At 39.9% G+C, this 15,716-nt stretch overlaps 1 protein-coding gene across 2 annotated transcripts in view; it reads right to left on the minus strand.

Moving 5' to 3' along the window:
• The window catches only part of rftn2 (raftlin family member 2), a 72,428-nt gene that overhangs the window by 13,564 nt on the left and 43,148 nt on the right, over positions 1 to 15,716 (minus strand). For both annotated transcript variants that reach the window (XM_043692926.2, XM_087988691.1), the window contains 3 exons: positions 7,508 to 7,629; positions 3,852 to 3,955; positions 993 to 1,077 (listed from right to left, as the gene is read on the minus strand). In XM_043692926.2, the coding sequence (XP_043548861.2) occupies positions 993 to 1,077; positions 3,852 to 3,955; positions 7,508 to 7,629 (311 nt within the window). The remainder of the gene's footprint in view (positions 1 to 992; positions 1,078 to 3,851; positions 3,956 to 7,507; positions 7,630 to 15,716) is intronic.

Consider the following 15,716-nt stretch of genomic DNA (forward strand, 5'->3'; position numbering starts at 1 on the left):
AGTGGCTAGCATGGCTGCCTCACAGCGACAGGAACCTGGGTTCAATTCCACTCTCTGGTGACTGTCGGGAGTTTGCACATTCTCTCTATGTCTGTGTGGGTTTCCTCCTGCAGTCCAAAGGTGGATTGGCCATTCTAAATTGTTTGTAGTATCTAGAGACATGTAGGTTAGGTGGACTAGCCACGGGAAATGCAGGGTTACAGAAATAGGGCAGTGAGGGTGGGTCTGCGTGTAATGCTGTTTGGAGGGGAGGTGTGGATTCAACAGTCAAATGGCCTGTCTTCCACAATGTAGGGATTCTGTAATTCTGGAACAGCACAGCAGGTCAGGCAGCATCCAGGGAACAGGAGATTCGACGTTTCGGGCACAGGCCCTTCTCTTCGTCATTCCTGAAGAAGGGCCTGTGCCCGAAACGTCGAATCTCCTGTTCCCTGGATGCTGCCTGACCTGCTGTGCTGTTCCAGCAATAAAGTTTCAACTTTGATCTCCAGCATCTGCAGACCTCACTTTCTCCCATTCTGTAATTCTATCAGCTTTGTTAAGGTTCCCTGACCAGCAAAAAACAAGTATTTCTTATTGCCTTAATAATTCCTTTCAAGTTTAAAAATCTCATTTAAATTGCATCTTCACTTTCTTTATTCTATGACAAAAGATCCTAGTTTGTGTAATTGCGCTTCATAGCTTAGCACTTGGAGCCCTTGTGACATGCTGGTGACAACATTACATAATACCACTCAACCTCTGCACCTCATCCCTAGTTCTTAGTATACTTCATTATTTAAATAGCACATACAAACTCAGATTGTTCACTTGAGATTGCAGAAGTGCAGAATGGACATGGGAACATTTTTGTGTTGTTGCCATGGACAAGGTACAGGACATGTGTGTCGTGAACAAATATTTTTGAGTATTATGCAAATGATAATCACAAAAAAAGTAACATCCTACACGTAAAACGCTGCAATCCTGAAGGCAACATTAATTTAACCTACCTCCAATGTTTCCAGATGCAGATCATTGTAGGTTATGGCTGGTCTCTGCAAGAATATCACTTGTTTTGTTGCTAAATTCCCTTCACTGTAATACAGACATGAAATTGAATTAAGATCTGAATTATTGTAAACAATAGCAATTAATCTACCAATAGGCATACTGGACTAAAATATTTTCATATAAACATTTTGTTGTTTTAAGTTAATGGGTCAAAAATATAGCAGTTTGATTTTTACCCCATCAGATCTAAAAGAAAGATCCTGTGATTGCTGTTGGACTGAATGCAGCCTAATTTCCATTTTAGTTCACTAAGATTTTCTGAACCAGTGCTTTAGCAGAGGTCTGGGAACAATTGTTGAAAAGAAAAATGATACACCATCTTATGATTTTGCAGAATTGCTGCTACCTCTGTCAGGAACAATATCTCAGATCTCTCTCAAGCTGATCATTTGGTATCTCCTGCAAGCTAATTCGTCCATTCAAAGTACATCCCAGAGTATGTACCCTCTCTGGTTGTACAGATTCAGCTAATCTGAGAGAATTGCTATTTTGAAATATTATTTTCATATAAATGAATTAAGAAGACTGAAGTTTTAAAGGGTAAAATTATTCTGTCTTTTTGGAATGATGTAATAATGGTAAAGTTGGTATTCATATGATTCTTGTGAGTAGTAAACCAGGCACATTTATATCAGCGGCACACAATCCTTAATCTTCATTTTCAAGAAAACCATAGGCTCAATATTAACTGACCCAACAACAAAAACAGAAATTGCAGGAAAATCACAGATGTGGCAACATCTTTGGAGAGAGGTCACAGTTAACATTTAGGCTCCAGTGACCCTTCTTCAGTTCTGTTTTTGTTTCTGGTTTCCAGCATCCGCAGTTTTTTCTTTTTTTATTAACTGCCCCACATCACATTGACGAGGCTTGTGAATCAAATCCTAAAGGAAGTGTAAGTGACTTTTCTTGACATGATGGACTGTAGGTTACAGCAACAGGTTTTCTAGTGTATGTGCTTCCCATCTAGGAGTGCAGGGAAACCTTGTAGTTATATGTAAAAATGTTCCTTGATTGTATTTGGTAGCTCGATTTCAATTTAACATTTGTCAGCCAGATTTTCGAGTGCTCAGAAATATGGTAGTGAAATGGATGCGGGAATGGGTGGTTTCAGAACATTATAGCAGCCTTCTGACCTGTACGGCAATGGTTTGCACTATAGTGGTCAAGATGATCCACTCTGGCATGGCAGTCTGCCTCATTTACTGCAGAGAAAAACAGAAGGATAAAAAGATGCCTGTAAGTTTGTTTTTACTGGGTTCACAAGGGCTTTTGCCCGAAACGTCAATTTTGCTGCTCGTCGGATGCTGCCTGAATTGCTGTGCTCTTTCAGCACCACTGATCCACTTCATGAACAGCTGAGCTTTTCTTCTCTGCTTGCTCCAACACTTCTGAGCTGATGACCTCATTCTGTTAAGAGAGCCCCAGGATACGTCTGGGACAACAATGGTGCAAAATGTTCAGATTTGCCTCCTGCCTCGCATATGTTGTCCAGGTCTCATCACTGTAAAGAACTACATTGACAGCACATGCGATACACTTGGTATTCTGAATTAGGTTGCTGCTGTTCCAATCCCTTACACAGCTTGGACAGAGCAGTTGAAGCTTTTGCAATGTGCTTGTTAGTTTCAGCATGAAAGAACAGATTTTTGGTATATTTGAGTGTATATTTGAAACTATCAACAACCTCCAGCATCACACTGTCAATGCTGATAGATATGGCAACATCCTGGATTATAGATTTTGTCTCTTTAATACTGACAGTCAAACAAATGGAAATCATCTGTCCATTAGCTGCTGAAGGTGTTCCTCAATATTCAAATACAATACAATACTATACAGCACAGGAACAGGCCCTTCAGCCCACCAAGCCTATAATGCTTCCTTATCCTTATTTAGACTCGCTACTTATTGCTCATACACAGTTTCTATCCCTCTGTTCGCCTCCCAATCATATCTCCATCAAGTTATACTTTAAACATTGTTAACTTGCCTGCTTTCACCACCTCCACTGGCACTGTGTTCCAGACACCCACTAGCCTCTGTGTGAAAAACTTTCCCTGAACTTCTCCCTTAAACTTGCCCCCTCTCACCTTGGACCTGTGTTTTCTTGTAGTTGAACTATCCACTCTGGTAAAAAGCCTGACTATTCATCCTATCTATGCCTCTCATGGTGTCTCATTAGCATACAGCAACTCTCTCATGAAGATCTGGCACACATTATCTTGGGTCACAGGTAAAGCCTTGTCCTGCTCCTACTTTTTTTTTAATGTTTTGCTTAGACCTGCTTTCCATCAGTTCTGGTATGTAAGTAGACCCATCTGTAGATGGCCAGAATGCATATGACAGGAGCAGAGTATATATCAAAAAATGTCAGTGCTAGAACTCAACCTTGTTTGACTCCAGATCTGAAAACGTTCAAAGATCTCACTCTCTTTGATAATGATGCATGTGACAGCTTAAGGCCCTACTCACTTCAAAACTACCAAATAAGTTCCGAAGTTACAGATAAAAGCAAAAGCCACAATTAATGGTGGATGAAGCATGTGGTGAATGTGAACGCTCCGACAATGTACTCCCACTAAACTATTGATCACTTGAACCCCTGCAGTCCCTGAAAAAAAAATCTGAAAGTAAATGTACCCTGTAATTCTTTTTGGCACAGCACAGACTTCCAAGATCCACATCTGGCGGCAATTTCTGGAAATGGAAACCATGCTGAATGATGTGCATGGAACTTCCTAGTATCTGCGTGGTCACATAGCTTAGAGGGCACATTGCTCATCAATCCAAATTACCTGTCATGGCGAATAATAGGTGTGGCTAGCACGCAAGTAACCAGCCACCCAAACTCTGCCAGTGTATGCAGCAAAGGACCATAGTCAGTCTTTACTTCACAACCCTGTAGAAACAATAAATCAAAGCAATTCAAAGAAAAGCTGAAATCATATAGAATCTTAAAGCACAGACAAAGTAGCCAAGGGCCCATCAAACCTATGCCAATTCTTTAAGTCCAATTTCCCTGCTCTGTCCTCATTGTAAAGTTATCCTTTCAAATTATATAGCTAGTTTGCTTCTGAAAATTAATATTGAATCTATTCCCATCTTTCTTTAAGGCAGTAAAGGAATATGGTAACTTGCTGCATTGTTGAAATAAAAATCATCCGATCTCCTTCCTGGTTGGTTTTGCTAATTATCTTAAAATCTGTCCTCTGATTACTGACCTTTCTGAATTTACACATACCATTAATGTGCATCCATAAATGGCTATCCCAGTTGTTCCATTTCATGAAAAGACTAACTAACATCCCTCTTCCAAATCTATTGTTCTTATGTAGGCCAAAACTTGATAAATAATGACTATGAGAAATATAAAATCTAGTTTATCTGTTACAACATAAGTGCATAATTTCAATTCAATCATTTGCAATGGAGTTCACCAAGTCCCAACTCTAACCACTGTCCAGTTAAAGCATGCTCTTCAGATGTGTCGCCATGTCTCTAGTTCAATCCTCAACACGCAAGCTGAATAACACATTCTCTTAAATGATCATGTCATAGAGTCATTTATGGCACAGGAGTGGGCCATCTGGCTCACTGGGTTTATGCTAGCTCACTATGGAGTAATTCAGTCAGTCTCATTCCTTTGCTATATTCTCTGAATCTTTCCTGTTCATTTTTTTCAAATGCCCATACACCTTCCTTTTGAAATTATTCATTTTGAAACCACCTTCAAGGTTCCAGGTCATTGCCACTCACTGTGTAAAAGCCTTCTTCCTCTTCTCACCCACAACCTTAAATCTGTTTCCTCTCGTCCTTCAACCATTGGTCCAACGTTGCTAATTAAACATGCCATACATTTATGTACCTCTGTCATATCTTCCCCCAGTCTCCTCTGCTCCAAAGGGAAGAACACCAGCGCTCTCAACCTAACTTTGTAGCTAAAACCTCCAATCATTCTGGTAAACCTCCTCTGCACCCTGTCAAGGCCCTCAATATTTTAAGATCAGGATCTTGTCTCTTCTCAATCTTTTCTCCAATGAAAACTGTTCTGTGAATATTATCACAAAACACTAGTTGTAGCGATTATTCTCTTGCTGCTCTTTACACTTTAACTTGAGGTACTTAAGTTTAAGATAGGGAACTCAACCTTGCCCAATCAATATCTATATAAATTTAGTGATTGATCACAACTTACACAGTCTAAGTTACCTTTCAGTAAATGGTTGTCAGATGCAGTGCAACAAGCACACAAGTTAAAATTCACTTCCTGTAGGTGAGGTGCTTAGTTTTAATTAATGATAGATAATGTAGACACTATGAGTAGGCCAATGCCCGAAAACTGGTTGTAGGTCACAGAAATGTGCAGATCTTCTGCTTGGAGGCAAAATGACTGGCCATGCCCAATTATGCAGTGTTCAGTCAAAGAGTACTCAAGAGTTTTGGGGAATAGCCAATTGCATGGTAGGTGCTGTTACCTCACAGGATTGAAGGTCCAGACAAAATTCAAATGGCATCAAGAAAGGCTTTCATTAACTGCAAACAAGTAGCGTTCATCTTGTTGTCAATCTCGAATCCTCCTTTTGTGAGCTGCTGCCTCCTTTTCCTCCACTTAACTGTTTCCTCCCATCCCAGGGCCTGTACTACACCTTTCCCACCTATTGATCCTGATAACTGCTCTCACTTCAGGACAAACAGATAAATAGTCACTTCACAGTTCAGATAGGCCTTCGATCAGGTTCTCCTCCAGTCTGCTTAGGAGCTCTGTACTTTGCATCAGCCACACCATGGTTTCTACTCACCCCACTGTAGGCAATTCCATCTTTTATCTGTTCTCCCTTCCCTGTTATTGCAACTATGACCCTGGAATTGGAAAACATCATCATGTTCCCTCCCTCAGTCACTTTTGACTTTACCTTTGTCATTCTTGACCCTCACTCTTCTAAGTGACCCTTGAGCCACCCACCATCACCATTGCTCAATTGCTCTGGAACTGGCCCTGATTTAGGTTTGATCTACCAAGCATCATAATCAAACCTCCCTTCACCAACGTTGACATGGCCTCTACTCTCTCACCTCCTAGGAATTCAAGGTTGACCTAAACCCTATAAACCTTTGAATTTCCCACATTAAGGCTGACTTCTTATCTGAATATAGTGACCTTCTTTGCAGCTTCCATCCCTTTCCTTTTCAAGCTGTTGTAGAACGGCCATTATCAACTCTCTTTTTCTTGGTTAGCCACAGTCCGATCTCCTTGCATAGCCACCATTGTACTCCCTTCATAGGTTATGCCCCATCATCCTTCACAACCACCATACTATCCCAATACATTAATGTCTTCTTTCCACAGTCCAACAAAGCTCCCTATAAAAGATAAGTAGTTCCTACTCAGTCCAAATCTACAAGAAAAACTATATGATCTGTCACACACCAGCTTTAACTAATCATAAATCTCAAGGCATGTTTCTTTGTTCTTTGAAGAGTTAATTGCAAAATTAAACTACTACTTAATCAGGTGAAATAGTGTTCAAATGGTTAGGCATGATAAGCAAAGTAAAGCATTACAAATTAGGTTCCTGCTACATGTTGTTAGAAATCTTAATCTGCCCTCAATCTGTTGGCCATCTTAATTCATTACTTCAACCTACTTATGGAAGCCTACATTTTGCTTCCCACACAATTATTTGGCAAATGGGTAAGAACAGAACTCATAATCACGTACGTTAGGTAACAGATACTTTTGAATTTATAAAGAATAACACGTGGGCGGCACGGTGGCACAGCGCCTGAGACCCGGGTTCAATTCCCGCCTCAGGCGACTAACTGCGTGGAGTTTGCACGTTCTCCCCGTGTCTGCGTGGGTTTCCTCCGGGTGCTCCGGTTTCCTCCCACAGTCCAAAGATGTGCAAGTCAGGTGAATTGGCCATGCTAAATTGCCCATAGTGTTAGGTAAGGGGTAAATGTAGGGGCATGGGTGGGTTGCGCTTCGGCGGGTCGGTGTGGACTTGTTGGGCCTAATAACTGATTAGATTAGATTCCCTACAGTGTGGAAACAGGCCCTTCAGCCCAACAAGTCCACACCGACCCTCCGAAGAGTAACCCATCCAGAGCCATTTCCCTTTGACTAATGCACCTAACACTATGGGCAATTTAGCGTGGCCAATTCACCTGTCCTGCACATCTTTGGATTGTGGAAGGAAACCAGAGCACCCGGAGGAAATCCACACAGACACGGGGAGAACATACAAACTCCACACAGACAGTTGTCCAAGGCTGGAATTAAACCTGGGACCCTGGTGCTGTGAGGCAGCAGTGCTAACCAGTGAGCCACCGGGCTGTTACCAAATGAGATACACTTCCAAAAGAATCACTAAATATAACTTTCTGCATCCTAAACACCTTGTAAAAATATTTTGAAATGTTAAATTCTGAACAGAATAAGAGATCATCTTACCTCAATGACGGTCCATTGTTCAACAACAATTGCATCATTTGGTATCTTGCTTGACTCAAAAGACCCCAAATGATGTTCTTCATAAATAAACATTCCATCCACAGACTTAGACAAATAGTCTCCTAGAATTGAAAATTAATGTATAAGCAGGATAAGAAGCATTGGAGACAGTGCAGAAAGGAGTTGCTAGGGTGGTACCAGAGCTGAGATGATATTTCAACCAGGAAAGGTTAACAAAAAAGTTAAAGATAGTGTAAAACTTAAAGAAACAGCATAATGTTGGGCAAAGTTTAGTGCAGGTCAGAAGGGTGGATAGAGTATGAAAAATAGTGAAGAGTCACAGAATTGTTGTAGTGCAGAGGCCATTTATGCCTGTGTCAGTTCTTTTACTCCTGCTCCTCTCCTGCCTTTTTCGTACACCTCTACACACTATTACTATCCATTACTATACCTTTTTGAATGCCTCAGTACGTTTCCAGGTACTGCATTCCATACCCTAATTGAATTGAAGGATGATTAATTCCCTGAACCAGATGAGTTTCATCCCAGGAAAGCAGGTGACCTGAGAGGCAGTGGATGCATTGGTGATTATCTTTCGAATTTCAATGGATTCAGAGAAGTAGTAACTTTAACCCCACTATTTAAGAAAGGAGGAAATGGGGAAAAGGAAGAATGGAGAATTGTATTATTTCCAAACTTGCTGGCAACACAAAATTGGATGGGAACATCTGTTATGAGGAAGATGCAATGTGGCTTTAAGAGTTCTTGGACAGTTATCTAAATGGGCTAGAAAATGGCCAGATGCCCTATAATGTGAATAAGTTTGAAGTTATTCACTTTGGTGGGAATAAAAAAAAGGCACAATACTTCTTTACTGATGTAAGGGTGTGTCCTTGTTTACAAGCCATTAAAGGTTAGCTCTCAGGTGCAGCAAGCAATCAGGACAGCAAACGGTGCATAAACACTGAGATCAAGAGGATGTTTTTCACTTAAAGGTGATGAATTTTTGGAATTTTCTACCCCAGTGAGCTGTGGAATCTCAATCAATAAGCATGCTTAATACTGAATTACATTGCTGAAGACTATTGACATCAATGGATATGGATGAAGTACAGCAATGTGGAATTGAAATAATAATCAGTCATAATTGAAATGAATGGTGGAGAAGGCTCAATGGGCTGAATGGTCTAATCCTGTTCCTAGATATATCCACCTTAAGAATATTCAAAGACTCCAATTCTCTAACTTTTTGAGAAAGAATGTTCCAAAAACTCATGACTGTGAAAAATGCTTGCCTCATCTTGATCTTAAATGGACTCCTTATTTTTAAATAATGATCCCCCAGTTCTAGATTCTTTTATGAGGAAAATCTTGAATATATCCACCCCTTCAAAACCTCTCGAGATCTAGTGTTTCCACTGTCACCCCTTATGCTTCGAAACTTCAGTATATAGCAATACAGCCTGCTCAAGCTTTCCTCATGAATAACCCAACAATTCTGGAATTCGTCTAGCAAACCTTCTTTGAATTGCTTCCATTGCCTTTTGTAGCTTTCCTTGAAAAGAAAGACCAATTCAGTTCACTGTATTCCAGATTGAATCTCACCACTACCATTAACAACTAACGCATAATCACTCTACTTTTGTATTCAAGTCACCTTAAATAATAAACAATAATATTCTATTAAGATTTCCTAGTTACTTTGTGATCTGCAAATGAATATTTTGAAATTCATGCCCCAGGATATCCAGATTTTCTTGCATCTCAGATAGAAGCATACTATCTAAATAGTGAGAACTTTTTTCTTGTTTTTCCTGCCATATGGACAGTTCCACGTGTTCCGACACTATAATCAATTTGCCAGATCTTTACCCATTCATTTAACCTATCAACATACCATTGTATCCTCTTATTCTCTCTTATACTCTTGTTCTCTCTTATCTCTAAATACAACCAACTTAGCAAAGCATCAGTTCAAGTTCACAGAGTCAAATCATTACTTGCAGCCATTTTGTTGTGTTATTTCAAATTGAAAAGCCATTTTGTGGTTAACAAAAATCTACAGAGACTTGTTGCTTCTGACAACAGCCTAAATTCAAATTTTAGATCCTCACCTCAAATGGAATGCAAAATTTAACCATATTTCGATTACCACTACCTTCACTATCTATACGACTAACCACTTTCACTATTTAAACATTAATTAATCCTACATAGTTGCATAATACCACATCTGGTGTGGCTTGATCTCCGGTAAATTTCAGAATATCCTGTTTTAAGAAACTATCTTGAAAATATTCTATTAACTTCTCATTGAGGCTATCTTTGCCCATCTGATTTTTCTAGTCCATACACAAATTAAAATCCCCTATGATTATTATTGTACCTTCTTGACAAGTTCCTATTATTTCTTCCTGCCAATATCATGTAGCACTATTCCCACAGTGACTTCTTGCCCTCATCATTTCTCATCTCTCCTTAAACAAATTGTATACCCTGGTTTCTAAAACTAGGTCAACTTTGTCAGTGCAATATACACCATTAATTAACAGAGACACCCCTCCTCCTTTTCCTAGTGTCTTGTCTTTTTCAAAAGGTACAGGAGTTTTAATACTTAGATCCCTACCCATGTCATCCTGCAGAAATGGTTCAGATTTTAGTGTTTTCATTCAACTTTGATTTAAGAGCAATGTGTATTCAGATAGAGTTATTGGTTTATTCCTTGTGTTATTTTTGTAAACTGTAGTCTTATCTGCTGTCTATGTTTAGATATGTGGTCTCTATTCCTCCCTGCATTGTCTGTTAATCATTTAGAATAGAATAATAATTTATTTTCACTTGTATTTTTACAAAACATAGTTGCCATACATTTCATTGACATCTTTTTCTCGTCGTATCTCTGCTTTTTAATTTCCACACCATTTTATATACTTACCATTCTAAATCTGAACCCTTACCCTATTTTGTTTTCATACCTCCTCTGCTCTACTTCCCTAATTATATGGCTTACGAGAACACCAATCCCCACGTGGTTCAGGTATGCACAGTGCCTATGGGACAGATCCTACTTTCCCCAGAATAGATACCAGTATCCCATGAACCAGATCCCACTTATCCACATTAATATCTGAACCTTGGATTCCATAACACAATCAGAGTCAATGTGGTGCTGTGAAAGGGAAATCATGTTTGATAACTTTTTTAGAATTGTTTGAGGGTATAATAAGCAGTCATAAAGAGGAACCTGTAGATATAGTGCATTTGGATTTCCAGAAAGCATTTGATAAGTTGTCACATAAAAAGGTTATTGCACAAGATAGCAGCTCATGGTATTGTGAGTAGTCTCTTAACATGGACTGAGGATTGGTTGACAGACAGTCAAGATTGATGAAAACAATAAATACTGTGATCTCCAGAATTTGTTGTTTTCAGTACAGGTTCCAGCTTTGGTAGTAATTTGCTCCTACATTATGTCAAGATTAATGAGTCTTTTTCAGGTTAGAAAGACATAGTTAGTGCCACAAAGATCAATCTAAGCACCTCAATTATTTACAATCTACTTTAATAACTTGGAGTGGAAGGGACAGTAATTTGTTCACCTACAAAAATTGGTAGAGCACATGTTGTGGTGATGGCAGAAGGAATCTGGAAGACGATATAAACAGATTGCATGAGTGGGCAAAAACTTGGCACATGGAGTTTAATGTAGGTAAGTGAGAGATCAAGCACTTTGGTAGGATGAATCAAAAAGGCAGACCGTTATTTAAATAAAGACTCAAAAAAGTGCAGTGTTCAAGAACTTGGGTGTTCTTGAGCATGAAACATAAAAAAAGTTACCATGAAGGTGCAGCAAGTAAGAAGGCAAATGGAATTTTGGTTTTTATTACTTGGGAGATTGAATTCACAAACAGGAAAGTTTTGTTGCAATTGTACAGGGTGGTGATGAGAACTGTGCAAAAGAGTATCTTTTCCTCTCCTCCCTAATGTTCCTACTCACCTAACTGCCAGTGCCCTATTCAAAGCTACACATGTTACTGTCACTGAGATGCTCACTAAAGTGAACCCAGTTGCAGAAAAAAAAGCAGTTTCAGCTTGGCTAACTGGCTACCTTCATATTTGCTGTCCAATTAAGGATAGTGGACAGATTTTCTGTGGAAGCAGGACCAATCAAAAGATCTGCAGCTGTTGACAGCTGGAACTCCAATGGGGGAAGTGGGTGTTACTGAGTGGATTAAAGAACTGTGAATGAGCTTCAAATTGGAGAAAATATGTGTGAAATCACAAAACTAAAAACGAGACCCAAAGCTAATAGGACTATTAAAATCAAAAGGAAACCTCCTAAATATTGATGTTGTCTTGAGGTGTGGCTTTTTATCCCTTTCATATGGGCAAGGAACCTGAGGCTCCAATGGCCCCTTTGGTCTTTGTCTGAAAACCAAGTTCTATACTCAGCCAGTGTCCTCCATGGTGCTGGGACGATCCTGTGGGAGTCCCCCACCACTCCCTCCATTTGGCATTTAATTGGAGTGTCTGGCTACTCATGCTGTTGCACTGGCCAAAATTCTTCTTTTGACTGCACAATCTGAAACTTTTGGTGGCCTCTAGTGATCCCTTTAAAAGATCTGGAAAAAAGCAGTTGGAACTTACATAACATTTGGTTAATCAAGTTTTATCCAGTTTCCAAGATAGAGAGTAAAACAGGAATTAGCCCCTGGATTTGCAAATATGGAAAAAGCCCAAAACTGAATTCAGTCAGGCCAAAACTGAATTCAGTCAGGCAATATGCATATCTGCCTTTACTAATTTTTAAGTGTCTAAACACAAGATAGCCCGAGGGGATAATGTGGTTTATATTTGGAGTGAATTTCTAATTGCTTATCCAAAGTTCAACTTCCAATTAAAATGAACAGGCTGCAAGTTCCTGTTTGCAGCTGTCCCAAATTATTGAGTTAAAATGTTAAACCTTCCTTGTGGCTTTACTTCAAAGTTCTAAAATATTTGACTCAAATACTGGCTATCGAGCAAACTGATACTTTGTTAAATCATTTTCTGGTGAGGATATTTGTTAATAATAGATTTTAAAATAGCTTTACATCCACTGGGAAAACACACCATTAGGCAAAATGTAATAATTATAGAAGAAAAGAACTTTGCTTTGCTGCAGTATTATGTCAGTTGATTCTCAGATTGGCAATTAAAGTCATTTATCGGAAGAACTAAAGTGCTGGAAATTAAGTGTTGTGCCTAATCCTCAGCTACAAAATTAGCAAAAGCAAACCAATTTAAGACTGATGTAGTCTGTACACCCATTGGTCATCTGGATGAGAAGCAATTTTATTTAAGTATGTAAATTTGGGCCAAATTTCTGTTGGAGGATTCCACTAGAAAGTAAACGTGCAACAAATTGGCCTTGGACCAATCGTGGCTCTTTAGCATGCCCTAGCTCCATGGAGATGATTACCATTTATTTATCAAACATCCTCTACCTCCAAGGCTAGTAGGAGTACTTCTCTGATACAAGTTATGATTGTGTTCCTGTCCCATGACTTGAATCATCTTCTTTGGGATTGATTTGTTGTTTGAGGGTCAAACACTTGACATTAACGTTGTCTAATCAATCAATATGTCCAGGGGCAGAAACATACAAAATAATGCAGAGGACCCATTTCCTTTAACAGTTGGACCTCTGGTTCGGGTGCACACTGATCACACATCCCCCAATCTGGACCAATAAACAAAGGCAAACTAATTTAATGGTCTTGGAGAGTATATAATTGAATCATGCCATTACCATTTGATTCATATCTAAAAATGAAAATCATCATTAGATTATAACAGCCATAGTTCTGAAGCTAAAGTAGTTTAACTTAAGCATTACTGAATTACTCGTGAAAGGCAACTGTAATCTTGCATTATCTGCCATATGATGAGAAAAATGAGAATGATGAATACAGTCATAGAGTCACAGAGATGTACAGCACAGAAACAGACCCTTCGGTCCAACCTGTCCATGCCAACCAGATATCCCAACCCAATCTAGTCACTCCTGCCAGCACTTGGCCCATATCTTTCCAAACTCTTCCTATTCATATACCCATCCAAATGCCTTTTAAATGTTGCAATTGTACCAGCATCCACCACTTCCTTTGGCAGCTCATTCCATACCCGTACCAACCCCTGCGTGAAAAAGTTGCCCATTAGGTCTCTTTTATATCTTTCCCCTCTCACCCTAAACCTATGTCCTCTAGTTCTGGACTCCCCCACCCCAGGGAAAATACTTTGTCTATTTATCCTATACATGCCTCTCATAAGTTTGTAAACCTCTATAAGGTCACCCATCAGCCTCCGACACTCCAGGGAAAACAGTCCCAGCCTGTTCAGCCTCCCCCCATAGCTCAAATCCTCCAAAATCCTTGTAAATCTTTTCTGAACCCTTTCAAGTTTCACAACATCTTTCCGATAGGAAGGAGACCAGAATTGCACCAATATTCCAACAGTGGTCTAACCAATATCCTGTACAGCCGCAACATGACGTCCCAACTCCTCTACTCAATACTCTGACCAATAAAGGAAACCATACCAAACGCCTTCTTCACTATCCTATCCAACTGCGACTCCACTTTCAAGGAGCGATGAACCTGTACTCCAAGTTCTCTTTGTTCAGCAATACTCCCTAGGACCTTATCATTAAGTGGGTAAGACCTGCTAAAATTTGCTTTCCCAAAATGCAGCATCTCACATTTATCTGAATTAAACTCCATCTGCCACTTCTTAGCCCATTGACCCATCTGATCAAGATCCTGTTGTAATCTGATGTAACCCTCTTCGTTGTCCACCACACCTCCAATTTTGGTGTGATCTGCAAACTTATTAACTGTACCTTTTATGCTCACATCCAAATCATTTATATAAATGACAAAAAGTAGTGGACCCAGCACTGATCCTTGTGGCACTCCACTGGTCACAGGCCTCCAGTCGGAAAAACAACCCTCCACCACCACCCTCTGTCTTCTACCTTTGAGCCAGTTCTGTATCCAAATGGCGAGTTCTCCCTGTAATCCGTGAGATCTAACCTTGCTAACCTTATCAAACGCCTTACTGAAGTCCATATAGATCACATTTACAACTCTGCCCTCATCAATCCTCTTTGTTACTTCTTAAAAAAGCTCAATCAAGTTTGTGAGACATGATTTCCCACACACAAAGCCATGTTGCCTATCCCTTATCAGTCCTTGCCTCTCCAAATACATGTACATCCTGTCCCTCAGGATTCCCTCCAACAACCTGCCACCACTGACGTCAGGCTCACTGGTCTATAGTTCCCTGCGTTGTCCTTACACCCTTCTTGAACAGTGGCACCGCATTAGCCAACCTCCAGTCTTCCGACACCTCACCTGTGATTATTGATGGTACAAATGTCTCAGCAAGAGGCTCAGCAATCACTTTCCTAGCTTCCCACAGAGTTGTAGGGTACACCTGATCAGGTGCTGGGGGTTTATCTACCTTTATGTGTTTCAAGACATCCAGTACTTCCTCCTCCGTAATATGGACATTTTTCAAGATGTCACCATCTATTTCCCTACAGTCTATATCTTCATTGACCTTGTCCACAGTAAATACTGATGCAAAATACTCGTTTAGTATCTCCCCCATTTTCTGCGGCTCCACAAAAGCTGCCGTGCTGATCTTTGAGGGGCCCTATTCTTTCCCTACTTATCCTTTTGTCCTTAATGTATTTGTAAAAACCGTCTGGATTCTCCTTAATTCTATTTGCCAAAGCTATCTCATGTCCCCTTTTTGCTCTCCTGATTTCCCTCTTAAGCATACTCCTACTGCCTTTATACCCTTCTAATGATTCACTTGATCTATCCTGTCTATACCTGACATATGCTTCCTTCTTTTTCTTAACCAAACACTCAATTTCTTTAGACATCCAGCATTCTCTATACCTAACAGCCTTTCCTTTCGCCCTAACAGGAATATACTGTCGCTGGATTCTCGTTATCTCATTTTTGAAGGCTTCCCATTTTCCAGCCGTCCTTTTATCTGCGAACATCTGTGCCCAATCAGCTTTTGAAAGTTCTTGCCTAATACCTTCAAAATTGGCCTTTCTCCAATTTAGAACTTTTAGATGTGGTCTATCCTTTTCCATCACTATTTTAAATCTAATAGAATTATGGTCACTGGCCCCCATTGACACCTCAGTCAC

The sequence above is a fragment of the Chiloscyllium plagiosum genome, unplaced genomic scaffold (genome assembly GCF_037043375.1).
Source record: "Chiloscyllium plagiosum isolate Xiang-an unplaced genomic scaffold, Cpla_swu_hap1 HiC_scaffold_7, whole genome shotgun sequence".
Lineage (NCBI taxonomy): Eukaryota > Metazoa > Chordata > Chondrichthyes > Orectolobiformes > Hemiscylliidae > Chiloscyllium > Chiloscyllium plagiosum.